At 35.0% G+C, this 15,194-nt stretch overlaps 2 protein-coding genes and 1 pseudogene across 2 annotated transcripts; all 3 read left to right on the forward strand.

Annotated features, from left to right (window-relative positions):
• Window positions 1-463: 463 nt before the first annotated feature.
• LOC110425702 (cytochrome P450 81Q32-like) lies at window positions 464-3,374 on the forward strand. The gene is made up of 2 exons (XM_021440655.2): window positions 464-1,441; window positions 2,589-3,374. Exons 1-2 carry the CDS (start codon window positions 545-547, stop codon window positions 3,204-3,206), a joined length of 1,515 nt encoding a protein of 504 aa, XP_021296330.1. The 5' UTR covers window positions 464-544; the 3' UTR covers window positions 3,207-3,374.
• A 1,286-nt stretch (window positions 3,375-4,660) lies between these two features.
• On the forward strand, window positions 4,661-6,425 carry LOC110426013 (cytochrome P450 81D11 pseudogene; annotated as a pseudogene).
• Window positions 6,426-9,390: 2,965 nt separating this feature from the next.
• Window positions 9,391-12,407, forward strand: LOC110425700 (cytochrome P450 81Q32-like). The gene is made up of 2 exons (XM_021440654.1): window positions 9,391-10,433; window positions 11,712-12,407. Exons 1-2 carry the CDS (start codon window positions 9,411-9,413, stop codon window positions 12,327-12,329), a joined length of 1,641 nt encoding a protein of 546 aa, XP_021296329.1. The 5' UTR covers window positions 9,391-9,410; the 3' UTR covers window positions 12,330-12,407.
• Window positions 12,408-15,194: the final 2,787 nt, after the last annotated feature.

The following is a 15,194-nucleotide window of genomic DNA, read 5'->3' on the forward strand; positions in this document are numbered from 1 at the left end:
TGACAAATTCAATTTCAAATTATACCAACTTTTCTGAAAAAATAATATCTAGATTAAATCATGAAAAACGTTTTTCCCTCTCTAGCCGGTTTGCGGGACATGCTCCTGTCATTTCTGTCCGTATCCTCTTCAAATTGAGCTCCAAAAAGGAACTCGCAAAATTGTAAACATGGAACTAGAATCAACTATCCAAAAGATAGACACAGTCCAACAAAACATTTATAAGGCCCCCTCATCCATCCACATCACATGTATTGAATATATATATAGTTTGGACTGTGGAGGCTTTTAAATATTATATCAATATTTTTAAAGATATTTTTAATTATTTTTTTATTTTTATTTTTTTAATCTATTAACAAGATATTTCGGACAAAATGAAATAACTACAACTATCCTATGTCCCTTGTTTAATTTCTAGATTAAATCATGAAAAACATTTTTACCTCTCTCTATATATATACATGTACAAAACAAGCTCTTTTCATTCCGTCCATACTACCAAAGAAAATTCCTCTTCATATGTGAGCTCAAGATTCTAAACATGGAACTAGAATCAACTATCCTTTACTCATCTCTTTCTCTTATCCTTCTTCTCTTTTGCTTCAAGTTGTTGTCTCAAATCAAAACTTCCAAACAAAACCTTCCTCCAAGTCCACCTTCTCTTCCTTTCCTCGGCCACCTCCACCTTATAAAAAGACCCATCCATCGCTTTTACCATGGTCTTTCCCAAAAATATGGCCCTATTTTCTCCCTCCGGTTCGGCGCCCGCCTTATAGTTGTAGTATCGTCATCAACAGCAGCCGAGGAATGCTTCACCAAAAACGATATCGTTCTAGCTAACCGCCCCAAGTTACTCCTAGGCAAGTACCTTGGGTACAATTGGACCACGGTTGTCGGCTCACCCTACGGTGATCAGTGGCGCAATCTTCGTCGGATTAGTGCCATCGAAATCTTCTCATCCAGTCGCTTGAACGCCTTTCTAAACATTAGAAAAGATGAAGTCCAGCGACTGTTGATGAAACTATCGAGTGATGACAATTGTCGACAAGAATTCATCAAGGTGGAGTTAAAATCTCTGTTTGTCGACTTAACTTTCAATAATATTATGAGAATGGTAGCAGGGAAGAGGTACCATGGTGGGGACAGTGTGACGGACGACGGAGAGGCAAAGGAATTTAGGGAGCTAATGAAGGAGTCTTTTGCGAGCGGAGGAGTTGCCCATCCAGGGGATTTTTTGCCCATTTTGAATTGGATTGGTGGAAGGAGTTACTTGAAAAAATTGATGAATCTTGGAGAGAGGATGGATCGGTTCCTGCAAAAGTTGATTGATGAGGTTCGGGCTAAGAGGCAAGGGAATACTATGATTGATCATCTTCTTTCTTTGCAACAAACTGAGCCTGACTACTATACTGATCAACTTATCAAAGGCCTAATTCTGGTAAGAGCCCTGACCGCTACCTTAAATTCTTATCTTTCTTTCTTTCTTTTTTTTTTTTTTAAAAAAGAGGGGATTGGAATCTGATTTTTTTGCGTAATTAATATATGCATCCATTATTGAATTAAATATTCAAAATTATTAAATTAAATACTCAAAAGTGTTACACTAATTTTTATGTTCAATAAGAAAAAGGTAATTGAATCTAGGGATAAGATACATGCATAGTTTTGGGCAAACTAAATTTTTCCGGTAGTTAATAAACTAGCTAATTTCTTATGTTTTAGTGTCTTACTCAGCATTCCATGGTTTTTATTTTATTTTTTGATGGAATTGAAAAGTTATATTAAAACAAAACAGGCATTAATTATTAATTAATAGTTTGCAACAATATTTTTAGTCATACCCCGCCTATGAATTGTAGCTGATTAATTAGCTCAGTAAAATTTCATTGATCTTATCGATACCCAAGTTTTTATTTAGTTTACAAAATTGCATGTGCGTGTAATTGTTAATATATTCAAAATGGTTTCCTCTCAGTCAGATAGCATTGCTGTTTGATAGTGAGCGATGAGTGATGGTGCAATAAGGTTCGTGACATGCGTGGTCGTCAATGGTCCATATCAATGACAGAGTCAGAATTTTATATTTAAAAGATAAAAATAAAAATTTTAATATTTGTAAAGATGAAATTATAAATGTTTTTAAAAAATAAAATTACAAAATTTGAAAAAAAAATTATTAAATTTTAAAATTTTAGGAGCGCGGGGTCCCTGCTGCCCCTTCCCTCTACCTCTGGTTCATATATATGGACCACGTTGGAACCAATCAGAATCAGAGTCAGTCTGTTTCATAAAATCCAAAATTTTGAGGAGAGAGATTGATTGAATCAGTATTAATTGGAAGGATCCACGGCTGACACCACTCGATGGCTTATCAACATAAATGAAATTTGCTACGGAACACATATCGGTGCTTTAACAAAAACATAGTGAGCTTCTATTAATTAGTTTTGTGGTACATGTTGACCGTTCTCTTGCATAGTTTCTTTATTTGAAATATAGAATCCATTGAAGAAAGTGTTTACTTGTTTAAGATAATTAAGTTTTATGAGAATATAATTTACAGGAAGAAATTACATATTGTGCAGGTAATGTTGCTTGCCGGAACTGATACATCAGCCGTCACATTGGAATGGGCAATGTCCAATTTACTCAACAACCCAGATGTGTTGAAGAAAGCTAGAACTGAACTGGATAGTCAAATTGGCCAAGAAAATTTAATTGATGAACCCGATGTTTCCAAGCTTCAATACCTGCAAAGTATCATCTTTGAGACCCTTCGGTTGAACCCTGCAGCTCCTCTTCTACTCCCACACACGGCGTCGACTGACTGCAGGATATGCGGATACGATGTGCCACGTGACACGATCGTATTGATCAATGCATGGGCTATTCATAGAGACCCGACGTCATGGGATGATCCAACAAGTTTTAAGCCTGAGAGGTATGGAAATGGAGAGAGGGAATCAAACAAGCTGATGCCTTTTGGATTGGGAAGAAGGGCATGTCCTGGAGCTGGCCTGGCTCAACGAGTTGTGGGCTTGACCTTGGGTTCATTGATCCAATGTTTTGAATGGGAAAGAGTTGGTGAGAAAGAAGTTGACATGGCTGAAGGTGATGGAACCACCATGCCTAAAGTCGTGCCATTAGAAGCCATGTGTAAAGCTCGTCCCATTGTCAACAAGGTTCTCACCGGAACTATTTAACATGGTCTTATGTTTCTAAGCAACTCTCCAGTAAATACAATTTGTGCAATAAGAGTTATCCCTCGTTATGTGTGTAGCCTAAGCTTCAAAAAATATATCTTTAATAAGATTTTATTATCTCCCCATATGAATCCACCTTCAATAATTATTTGTAGAAGAATTCCTTTATTGAATCATATCAGCATCACAAAATCTTGCTGGTGATTTCACTAAACAAAGTTCGTCAATGACTAGTCAAGGGAAAAATTGCCTCAAATATAAGATGGAAGTCTTACGTATATCTTAACTTCAAGATGAGTATTTTAAGATATATATGTATGTGTGTGTGTATATATATATATATAATTGAAAGTAAAAAGAGTTAAGAAATTGAGGAGCTCCCCCTATTGTGAATAAAGTTCTCCATCAAATTATAGATAATGATTATTAATTCATAAATTAAATTGAAAACAAATATTTATTTATAATTTTATCAAAGTATTTTGTGCTTTATATTATAATTTTTTTTGTTTAAAGTAAAAAACTAATGACAAATGCAACAACTAAAGAGAGATCAATAAATCATAAAATTATGTTCAGATCTTTGACTTTTTACATAATAAAATATGTTTAAGATGTATCAATTAAGTAATTCAGAATGAAACATGGTTATTGTAAAGATAATTACAATGCCAAAGTATAGTCTTTTCGTACTGAAACATTTAATTAGATATCAAAAAAATTATTAAATATAGTATGTATTGTTTAAAAATTAAGACAAAAAAAGAAAAGAAAAGCCATAAGTGGTTTCCTAAGAAGCATGTGAAGATGTGGTTAAAAAATATGGAGAGGAGAGTTGATGGAATGAAGCATGAGAGAGAGGAAATTGACAGTTGATAAAGACGTAACAATCAAAGAGAGGAAGTTCCAATCATAGAAAGGTATCCCTCCTCTTCTTTGCTAGAAGAGTATCACGTATGCGCTGACGCCTGGTTGAGCACGTTTTATAACATGGATTAATTACGACCACTTACGCAAAGTAAGGGACAGTGAGATCGAGACACCGACAAAACTAAGCTCGTAAAAATCTGCAAAAAGGTGCTAGTCCTGAAGAACACGAAAGGGAGAGGCAAATGGGAAATAAGCCAGGAGAACGCGGGATTATATACCTCCTCCATGTTAGGAAGTCTGACGAGGAAGATGCGACCCATATTTATTCTGCATGAAAGATGGCTCCAGATTTTTGCAGTTATTTCTTGGATAACACTTTGATACACCTCTCGCTCTCAATAATATATATAAACAAAACCATTTCATTTCTTCACAGCATATAAATTAAAACCATCATCAATTAAAGTCGAAGAGAGTTCGCAGAAGCAAATTAAACATGGAGAAACAACAATTCTCTACTCCTCTCTTTCTTCTGTCTTCTCCTCATTTCTTTAACCTTCTTTCTTTCAATCCAAAAATCCCACAAAAACCTCCCTCCAGCCACTTCGCTTCCCATCCTTGGCCACCTCCACCTCCTAAAACCCCCATCCATCGCTCCTACCACACTCTTTCCAAAATACGTCCTATCTTCTCCCTCCCAGCTTGGCTCTCGACTTCAGTTGTAGTATATCTTTGCCGCAGCCGAGGAATGCTTCACCAAGAACGATCATTATTTGGCTAATCGCCCCAAGTTAATCCGGTGGAAGCACCTAGGCTCACACTACTACCAAATTATGCCTCGCCTTATGGTGACCATTGGCGCAACTTACGTCGAATCAGTACATTGATTTCTCATCAAGTCGCCTAAACAAACAATAAGTGTTCGAAAAGACGAAATCGGCGCTGTTGCTCAAACATCGCGTGATTCGCGCCAAGACTTCACGACAGTGGAGCTGAAATCTATGCTTTCTGAGTTGACGTTCAATAACATCATCAGGATGGTAACAGGGAAGCGGTACTATGGAGATGAAGTGACAAATGAAGCAGAAGCAAAAGAGTTTAGGGACTTAATAGCAGAGCGATCTAGGAATGGTGGAGCAGCAAACCCAGCAGATTTCTTTCCGATGTTGAACTGGATCGGTCAATGGTATGAAAAGAAGGATAAGAGCATGGAAAGAGAATGGACGTGCTCTTTCAAAAGTTGATTGATGAGCACCGAAGTAATAGGCAGGAAAATCCTAGTATGATTGCTCACCTTCTTCCTTGCAAGAATCCGAGCCTCATTATCACACTGACGACATTTTGAAAGGGCTCATATTGTTATTGAACTTGAATCTTTTTCTTTTGTCCTTTTCGTTTTCGTTGTTTGTACGGCTGAAAGTCCATTGGGCTTGTAACAACAACCATCATCCTTTCCGACTATTCAAACATGAAACTTCTTATCTTAGTTCTTATTGTTCTATTGTATTGGCATGCATGTTAACAAACAAACTTTATTGTGGGCAGTGATGATACTTGCAGGAACAGACACATCTGCGGTCACATTAGAAGTGGGCAATGTGCAATTGCTTAACCACCCAGAAGAGTGTGAAGAAAGCTAGAGCTGAAATAGACAGTCAAATTGGCCAAGAAAACTGATTGATGAGCCAGATCGATGTTTCCAAACTGAATACCTTCAAAGCGTCATATCCGAACTCTTCCGATTATACCCTGCAGCTCCTCTCCTGGTTCCACCACATGGCATCCAGTGATTGCACAATAGGTGATACGATCGTACACGTGACACGATCGTTCTGGTCAACGCATGGGCTATTCATAGGGATCAAAACTATGGGATGATCCAACAAGTTTCAAGCCGGAGAGAGTTCGAAAACGAGAAAGGAGAATCACACACAGCTCATGTCATTTGGACTGGGAAGGAGGCATGTCCAGGAGCAAGCCTAGCCAGCATTTGGACTGTGGGCATTAAGCTCTGGATCATTGACTTATCGGAATGCGTATTGTAAAGCTGGGCGCAAAGGGTTGAAATGCATGAAGGCAAGGTTGACATGACTGAGAGAGGAAACGGGATATGCCACCATGCCGAAAGCTCAGCCATTGGAGGCTATGTGTAAAGCTCGCCCTATCGTGAATAAGGTATTGTACAAGGAGAATGTTTAGTTTATTTGATATAAATATGGTGAACATATTGCAAAAATAGGCTTTGAATTCTTAGCTAGTGTACATAATCTTGTAGCAGGACACCATTAGTGCATTGTACAATTTTATTGTCGATATTATTATATTTTGGATGATTTGGATTGTATATAATTGTTATATATTAAGTGCCAGCATCGCTAAAATAAACTTGTTGGGATGAACTCAGGGAAAATCCTCTCTCGACTCATTAAATTGAATCTAATAGCAACGATGGTGTTATCAAGTTTTTTCCTGATTTTTGAACCCATTGATCATTCAATTATTATGAAAATTAAATTAACAAAAGTTAATATAACTACTACATTAACAACATCCTTTACAGCAATCGAAGTAATCTAAGTTTAACTATAGCAGTAATAAACAGAGGATTCAATTCCCAAGTTTCAATTGAAACCGATTTTTTTTCTCAATCAAGACTGATTTATTATCAAGCATCAAAGACGATCAACACCCTGAAAAACGAGGGCATGACCAAAAGCCAATAGGACAGTGATAAATCAGCTGCCAAGACAAATGGCCATACGGAGAAATTGATACAAAGCATATAGCCCAATATAAACACTGCTACCCACAAAAGATAGCGTTACATTACATCATACTCAGACGCCAAACACCATAAAACATACCGGACTGATCTATACCAAACTTATGTATGACATGATCTAAATTTGATACCATATAAAATCAAAATCTGCAGGAAACCATTTAAGTAAAAACAAAAATCCATAATCCTGTTTGAACTTTAGAAAATCTATAATCCTGTTTGAACTTTAGAGGCCATTAAAACAAAAACCAAGGCAATGGCCAATAGCTTCATGTACGTGATGACAATAAACAAAAATCTATAATTTTCAAAGTCTGATGCAAAAAATTAAATCAAGGATGGCTCACTAACCTCAAGGGCCTATAGTTAAATATTCAATTAAGGTTTTTTTTTAAAATTAAGAAAATGCAATCTTTTTTATTGAAATAGCTGAAGATCATTAAATATATAGTAGGGGTATTTTAAAAAATAACCCTTAAAAATAAGATGTTTTCAAAAATAGCCTCATTTATAATTTTAACTATTTTTAATCAAGTTGGATAAAATTACCCTTAATAAAATTACACGTCAGGATGTTACACACCGTGTATAGAAATATATTACACGTCATGGTTAAGTTATTATACGCCATGCACAAAAATACGTGACACGCTATGGTTAGGTTGTTACATGCCATGATTAGGTTGTTACACGCTATGTATAAAAACGTGTGACACGTCATGGTTAAGTTGTTACACGTCATGTATATACATGTTACACACCATGGTTAGGTTGTTACACCCCATGTTAAAAAAAAAATACTGTTGTTACATGTCATGTACAAAAATATGTTACACGCCATGGTTAGGTTGTTACATCCCATGTTAAAAAAAAATACTGTTGTTACATGTCATGTACAAAAATATGTTACACACCATGGTTAAAAAAAGTTGTTACAAGCTATGTTGAAAAAAAAAGTTATTACACGCTATGTTGAAAAAAAAACTAATATCAAGTCTTGTGGAGGTGACTTATAATAATCTTCCAATTAACCTTCTGTACTGCCCTGGATCTGAGCAAAGTGGTCCTTCATTAGGATCGAGCTTGACCTGTTGGTCCATAAGTGATGAAGTGGGTCTTGCAACTAGTAAGGCCACTATCTGCCAATATATCAAGCCCCTATTTCCATTGGCTCAAGACACTGCTGGATAAAGAATGTGCCACCTCAATGCTCGAAAAATATTTCAGCTTGCCCAAATCTTTAATAAGAAATTCACGATTCAAGTGAGCCTTTAGTTAGGAAATCTTGAGTGCATCAGTCCCTGTTAGTATAACGTTATCAACATAGATTAATCCTACAACAAATGACTCCTTGGCAGAGTACATGAATAGAGAATGATTGGCATGCGATTGAACAAATCCTATGGTTAGTAAGGAATTAGTGAACTTTTGATACCAATTTTGTGATGCTTGACGAAGTCCATACACAGTTTTCTTGAGTCGACAAACACACTGCTCCCTTTTTCTAGCAACACCTTGAAGTATTTTCATGTAGACTTCTTCTTCTAAATCCCCATGTAGAAAGGCATTGTTGACATCCAATTGCTGTAACTCCAAATAAGGTACTACAACGATAGCTAAAAGACAACGTACTGTGACCAATTTTGCAACTGAAGCAAAGGTTTCATGGAAATCCACCCCTTCAATTTGTGTATAGCCCTTGGGGAATGAAGGATATCAGAGAATCATGATAGATATTATAATGAAAGATGATAGGGATCATGACAAAAATGCTAGAGTGAGTACACATTCACCCCAAAAAGTGATGGGAAGGTTGGCTTGAAATTGAAGTGTTCGTACTATTTCTAAAAGGTGGCGATGTTTGCATTCCACCACACCATTTTGCTGAGGATTGGCTGTGCAACTAGTTTGCCTTTTCATGCCATGCTCAAAATAATGATTCACCAAATCTTCATGCTTAAATACCAAACCGTTGTCTATTCACAATATCTTGATTTGTGCATTAAACTGTGTCCTGGCCCACTGAAAGAAATAAAGTAAAATATTTCTAGTTTCTGATTTATGCGTCATAAGAAAAACCCATGTTGCTCGATTATAATCATCAACAATAGTGAGAAAAAAATGTATTCTTGAAAAGGCTAGCTCTAATACCATGAGGAGTTTGAATACTCACTTGAATGATTTATTCAATTAATATTCATCCATTTATGTACAAGTCATAATGTCAACATAAAAAGAAAACGATTTGTACAATAAAGTGTAAAGCTTAAATCAAGATTGTAGTGTCTTATGATTAAGGAAAGTAAGGGAATTAGATTAGAAAATTATATCACTAAGTCAAGGAGCATATTTGTCGTGATCCCTATTATCCTTCATTAAGATATCTGTCATGATTCTCTAATATCTTTCATTAAATATTATATCAATATTTTTGAATTTAATTTTAATTTATTTATTTATTTTTATTTTTTTAATCTATTAATAAAACTACAAGAACAAAATAAGATGTCTACAGCTATCTTATGTCCCTTCCTTAATTTCTACAATAAATCATGAAACATGTTTTAAGCTCTATCTATATACATGTACCAAACAAGCTCTTTTCATTTGCTTCCATACTACCAAAGAAAATTCCCCTTCATATTGAGCTCAAGAAAGAAACTAGCAAAATTGTAAACAGGGAACTAGAATCAACTGTCCTTTACTCATCTCTTTCTCTTATCCTTCTTCTTTTTTGCTTCAAGTTGTTGTTTCAAATCAAAACTTCCAAACAAAACCTTCCTCCAAGTCCACCTTCTCTTCCTTTTCTCGGCCACCTCCACCTTATAAAAAGACCCATCCATCGCTTTTACCATGGTCTTTCCCAAAAATATGGCCCTATTATCTCCCTTCGGTTCGGCTCCCGCCTTGTAGTTGTAGTATCGTCATCAACAGCAGCCGAGGAATGCTTCACCAAAAACGATATCGTTCTAGCTAACCGCCCCAAGTTACTCCTAGGCAAGTACCTTGGCTACAATTGGAGCACGGTCGTTGGCTCACCCTACGGTGATCATTGGCGCAACCTTCGTCGGATTAGTGCCATCGAAATCTTCTCATCTAGTCGCTTGAACGCCTTTCTAAACATTAGAAAAGATGAAGTCAAGCGACTGTTGATGAAACTATCGAGTGATGGCAACTGTCGACAAGAATTCATCAAGGTGGAGTTAAAATCTCTGTTTGTCGACTTAACTTTCAATAATATTATGAGAATGGTAGCAGGGAAGAGGTACCATGGTGGGGACAGTGTAACGGACGACGGAGAGGCAAAGGAATTTAGGGAGCTAATGGAGGAGTCTTTTGCGAGTGGAGGAGTTGCCCATCCAGGGGATTTTTTGCCCATTTTGAATTGGATTGGTGGAAGGAGTTACTTGAAAAAATTGATGAATCTTGGAGAGAGGATGGATCGGCTCTGGCAAAAGTTGACTGACGAGGTTCGAGCTAAGAGGCAAGGGAATACTATGATTGATCATCTTCTTTCTTTGCAACAAACTGAGCCTGATTACTATACTGATCAACTTATCAAAGGCCTAATTCTTGTAAGAGCCTTGACCACTCCCTTAAATTCTTATGTTTTTTATTTTAGAAAGAGGAGATTCCAATCCCACTTTTTGGCGAGTTATATATATACTTATCACACAAATCAAATACTCAAAAGTGTTATATTAATTTTAATGTTTAATAAAAAAACCCCATAGTGTTTGGATTTAGGGATAAAATAAATATAGTTTTGCCTTTACAAAGAACATTTTGTTAATCCCTTGTTTTCTACCTTTAGGATGTCAACCTCTAATCAGAAATTAAATTTAGCCTTCTCTAAGGAAAAAAAAAAAATCAAAACTAGTAATGGGATTTTCGTGATGAGAGCTCTACATATAATATTTTCAATTGTTTTGGTGAACGACGGAAGGACATTTTGATGCTTCTACTGAAACATTAGCTTTATTTGGGTTGAATTATTTTCAGTCCTGAGGCTAAGAATTTTGTCCCACTCCAATTTTCTTTTTCATTAAAACGGACAAGTGACGGTGAATGTAGATGGGCATAGGTAACATCCAAAAGCCAAAAATATAAAATATGTCCGACACGATTTCTACTGCTCAACAATCTTCAATCATACTAACTTTCTATCATGGACAAACTAAAATTTCAGCTAGTCGCAACTAGCTAATAAGACTTATGTTTTAGTGTCTTACTCATGATTGCAAGGTTATTATTTTCTTTTTTGGGATGAAATTGAAAGGTTATATTAAATCAAAACAGGTCTCGACAAAAAAAACTAATAGTTAATGGATGCCCAAAGATTTTTTGTTTTTTAATTAGTAGTATTAATTATCGATTCGCAAAGGTTTTATTTGGTTTAGGAAATTGCACGTGCATGCAAATATTAACATATTCAGAATGGTTTCCTCCCAGTCAAATCGCACTGGAATTTGCCAGTGAGGGATGAGTTACGGCTCATGATGACTCATGATAGGCATGGTCCAAGCCGGTGGTTTGTATATGTGGACCACTTTGGAACCGGTCCAAGTCAATGATTCATAAAATCCAAATTTTGTGGAAAGATCGGTATTAACTGGAAGGTGCCACGGCTGACTCCACACGATGGCTTATCTACGAAAGATAAGTCGGTGCTCTGACAAAAACACAATGAGCTTATATCAACGACTTTTATGTTACTTGTTGACCTCTCTCTTGCATTGTCTTCTCTAGAAGAAATATAGAATTCATTGAAGAAAGTGTTTTATTTTAACTTGTGCATAGATGTTAATCTTTATGAGAATATAATTTACAGGTAGAAATTATATATTTTGTAGGTAATGTTGCTTGCCGGAACTGATACATCAGCAGTCACATTGGAATGGGCAATGTCCAATTTGCTTAACAACCCAGATGTATTGAAGAAAGCTAGAACCGAACTGGATAGTCAAATTGGTCAAGAAAATTTGATTGATGAATCTGATGTTTCCAAGCTACAATACCTTCAAAGTATCATCTTTGAGACCCTTCGGTTGAACCCTTCAGCTCCTCTCCTACTCCCACACATGGCGTCGACTGATTGCAGGATATGCGGATACGATGTGCCACGTGACACGATCGTTTTGATCAATGCATGGGCTATTCATAGGGACCCGACGTTGTGGGATGATCCGACAAGTTTTAAGCCTGAGAGGTATGGAAATGGAGAGAGGGAATCAAACAAGCTGATGCCTTTTGGATTAGGGAGAAGGGCATGTCCTGGAGCTGGCTTGGCTCTACGAGTTGTGGGCTTGACCTTGGGTTCATTGATCCAATGTTTTGAATGGGAAAGAGTTGGTGAGAAAGAAGTTGACATGGCTGAAGGTGATGGAACCACCATGCCTAAAGTCGTGCCATTAGAAGCCATGTGTAAAGCTCGTCCCATTGTCAACAAGGTTCTCACCGGAACTATTTAACATGGTCTTATGTTTCTAAGCAACTCTCCAGTAAATACAATTTGTGCAACGTGTAATAATAAGGGTTATCTCTCGTTATGTGTATAGCTTAAGTTTCAATAGAGGCTTCATGTGTACAAAAAAATATAATAAATATATAGTACCTGTGAATTGTCATACTAAAAATATATATAATAAATAACCTAGATTCGGATCTTGAGACGGAAAGAGTAGGAATATATATATAGTACCTGTTTGCCTCTTAATGTGTAACTAAAAATTACTTGTAGAAAAAACATTAAAGCATCACTTTTCATTAGTGCATTGTGTAACCTCTTTTTGCCTTCACTAGCTACCTTGCATATTGCTTTGTTTATTTCTGTAAATCTGACTTGTGGGAGAATTTTTATAATGGCATAATATCTAAAGAAAGTCTTAAAATATTTTAAAAAATTTAAATAAATTTTTATTTGGATATTTATTTACAATTCTTTAAAATATATTATAAGAAAACACATTTCTTTGCTTTAAAGTAAAACACTAATTACAAAAACAACATGTAAACAAAGGAGGTCAACGTTCATCAACAGTAGAAAAATGGTGAGATCCTCAACCTCTAACACAATAGAAACATATTATGTAAGTTGGGAAGAGACATGATTCTCTGAATAATTATGATGTCAAATTATAAATGTCTGGTACTCAAGTATTTAACTTAATGTTAGTATTCAAATACTTAACTTATTAGTTGATATATGACTTTTTTTTTCAAATAAAATTTAAATTTCTTTTTTTAATTTAAAAAAAGTATTTAACACAATATTAAATATAAATATATCTTGTTTAAAAATTACAAAAAGAAAAAGGAAAAGCTATGAGTGTGTCCCCAGAAGCACGTGAAGATGTGGTCAAAAAATATGGAGTGGTGGGTTTGTGCAATGAAGCATAGGAGAGTGGAAATTGATGGTCCAAGGAGAGGAAGATTCAATCACAGAGAGGTGTCCCTGCCTTGCTAGAAGAGTATTACGTAAGCGCTGACGCCTGGTTGAGCACGCTGTGTAACATTGATTAGTAGCCATGGCGGCGGCCATTTCTTGGGGCATTAATTACGACCACTTTCGCAAAGATAAGGAACAGTGAGATTGAGACACTCACATATATGCCTTGACTTGATAGTGTAGACAGTGACATATTTTAACCATTTTTAATTATAATTTAAATTTAAAATTTCAAGTTTAAGTCTCAATGTCATATAGATTTCGTTTAATTTTATATTTGGTTTGTCAATCAAATAAGGTATTGTTGAGAGAGAGTGTACATGAAATTTTTGAATTGGTTTGAAAAGATATTGAGAGATATTGTATTGTATTTTAATTTTTTAATAATAAAAGAATTATTTTATTTCTTGAACACAGGTAAAAAGTTCAAAACAAGTAAATTATTATTCTATTCTATTAGCTTGATTTCTTTAAATTTTGTTTTTGTTATTTCTTAAACAATCTTCTTAACATGGTCTTCATTTTAAAGTCTTGATTCTTGACTTTAGTTGTTGTTTTTGTTGTAATAATTTTTTATTTACATTTAAAATTAAATAAAAATAGTGAAATTATAAAAGATATTTAACCTAATTGTGAAAATGACACATTGAGTTATCTGTATTGAAAATTAACAGGATATTTTTTTTATTTTAGAAAAGAGGAACTTGAATCCGAATTCGGATATATGTAATTTACAAATTTAATGTGTTATTATTAAGAAAACATTTTTTATGTTTAATTAATATGACTTTTTTTTTTAGATTTAAAAAAGTGTGTTAAATATATGAGAATAAATACATAGTGAAATTATTACATCATTCTAGGTTAAGCAACACCTAAAATGTCCCCAAATAAAAGAGAATAGATACTAAATGGAGGTGAACTCAACATATTAAATCTCAAATGTAAATTCTCATGATGTGTGGCCGTTCAATTGACACACTAATTGCCTTCATGAACAACCTGAGAAATTGAACACTCCCAAAGCAACTGAAGTTTCTGTTTTATATGCTTGATGAGATGAGCATTCAGGTCCAAAGCAATAAAATGCTTATTAGTTAACTTCTGAATGGCTAACAAAGAATCTGGCATCTCATATTACACCTCTAACTGTTGCCAATCCTGGTTGTTATCTCGCACTGCCATCAACATTAAGCTTAACAAAGGAACTCTTAGGCTTTTCCTAAGCAATAAAAAAGTCTTGTTCGCTTGCAATCTACTCTCTTTTAAAGTTGTCCCAAGCTTCCTTAGACTTGGTCCCTATGTCCTGTCATGCATTATGAGGCCAGACAAAATCAGCGTAAAAACTTGATGAGTTTCGCCAAAACCATAAAACCCATAGTGTGTAGTGGTTTTGGGTTTGAACATGGGAAAGTAACATTCTGTCCAATTCAAGAGGGAATCACCTCCCCTACCACGATTGCAATTCGATATCCATGTAAAATTACATTTACAGCAAAATCACAAATCAAACGGTGCAAAGTGCTTCCAATAAATTAAAATTTCTATAAAGTGATCTACTTTCCACGTATTAAATATTTAATTTAAATACAAATCTAAATAAGATTTTTAATGAAATCTTTAATTTTTTTTGTATAAAATGTTTTTTTGTTTCTTCAATGTTGGCCTACTAAAGATGATGACATGTCATTCATCTTATCAACTTAGTTCTAACTCCCTTTTATTGGGTTAATTGGCAACATCATATATAGCCTCAACTCTATATTGGCTTATTATATTTTAGATAAAATATCTTTATTTTTTTAAAATTTTAATTGAAATTACGTAAAAATTTATTAATTTTTAAAATAAACAATTCGTACTAAGACTAAAAACACTATTAATAAAA

The sequence above is a fragment of the Theobroma umbraticum genome, unplaced genomic scaffold, assembly GCF_002168275.2.
Source record: "Theobroma umbraticum cultivar Fairchild unplaced genomic scaffold, ASM216827v3 scaffold_12.1, whole genome shotgun sequence".
Classification (NCBI taxonomy): domain Eukaryota; kingdom Viridiplantae; phylum Streptophyta; class Magnoliopsida; order Malvales; family Malvaceae; genus Theobroma; species Theobroma umbraticum.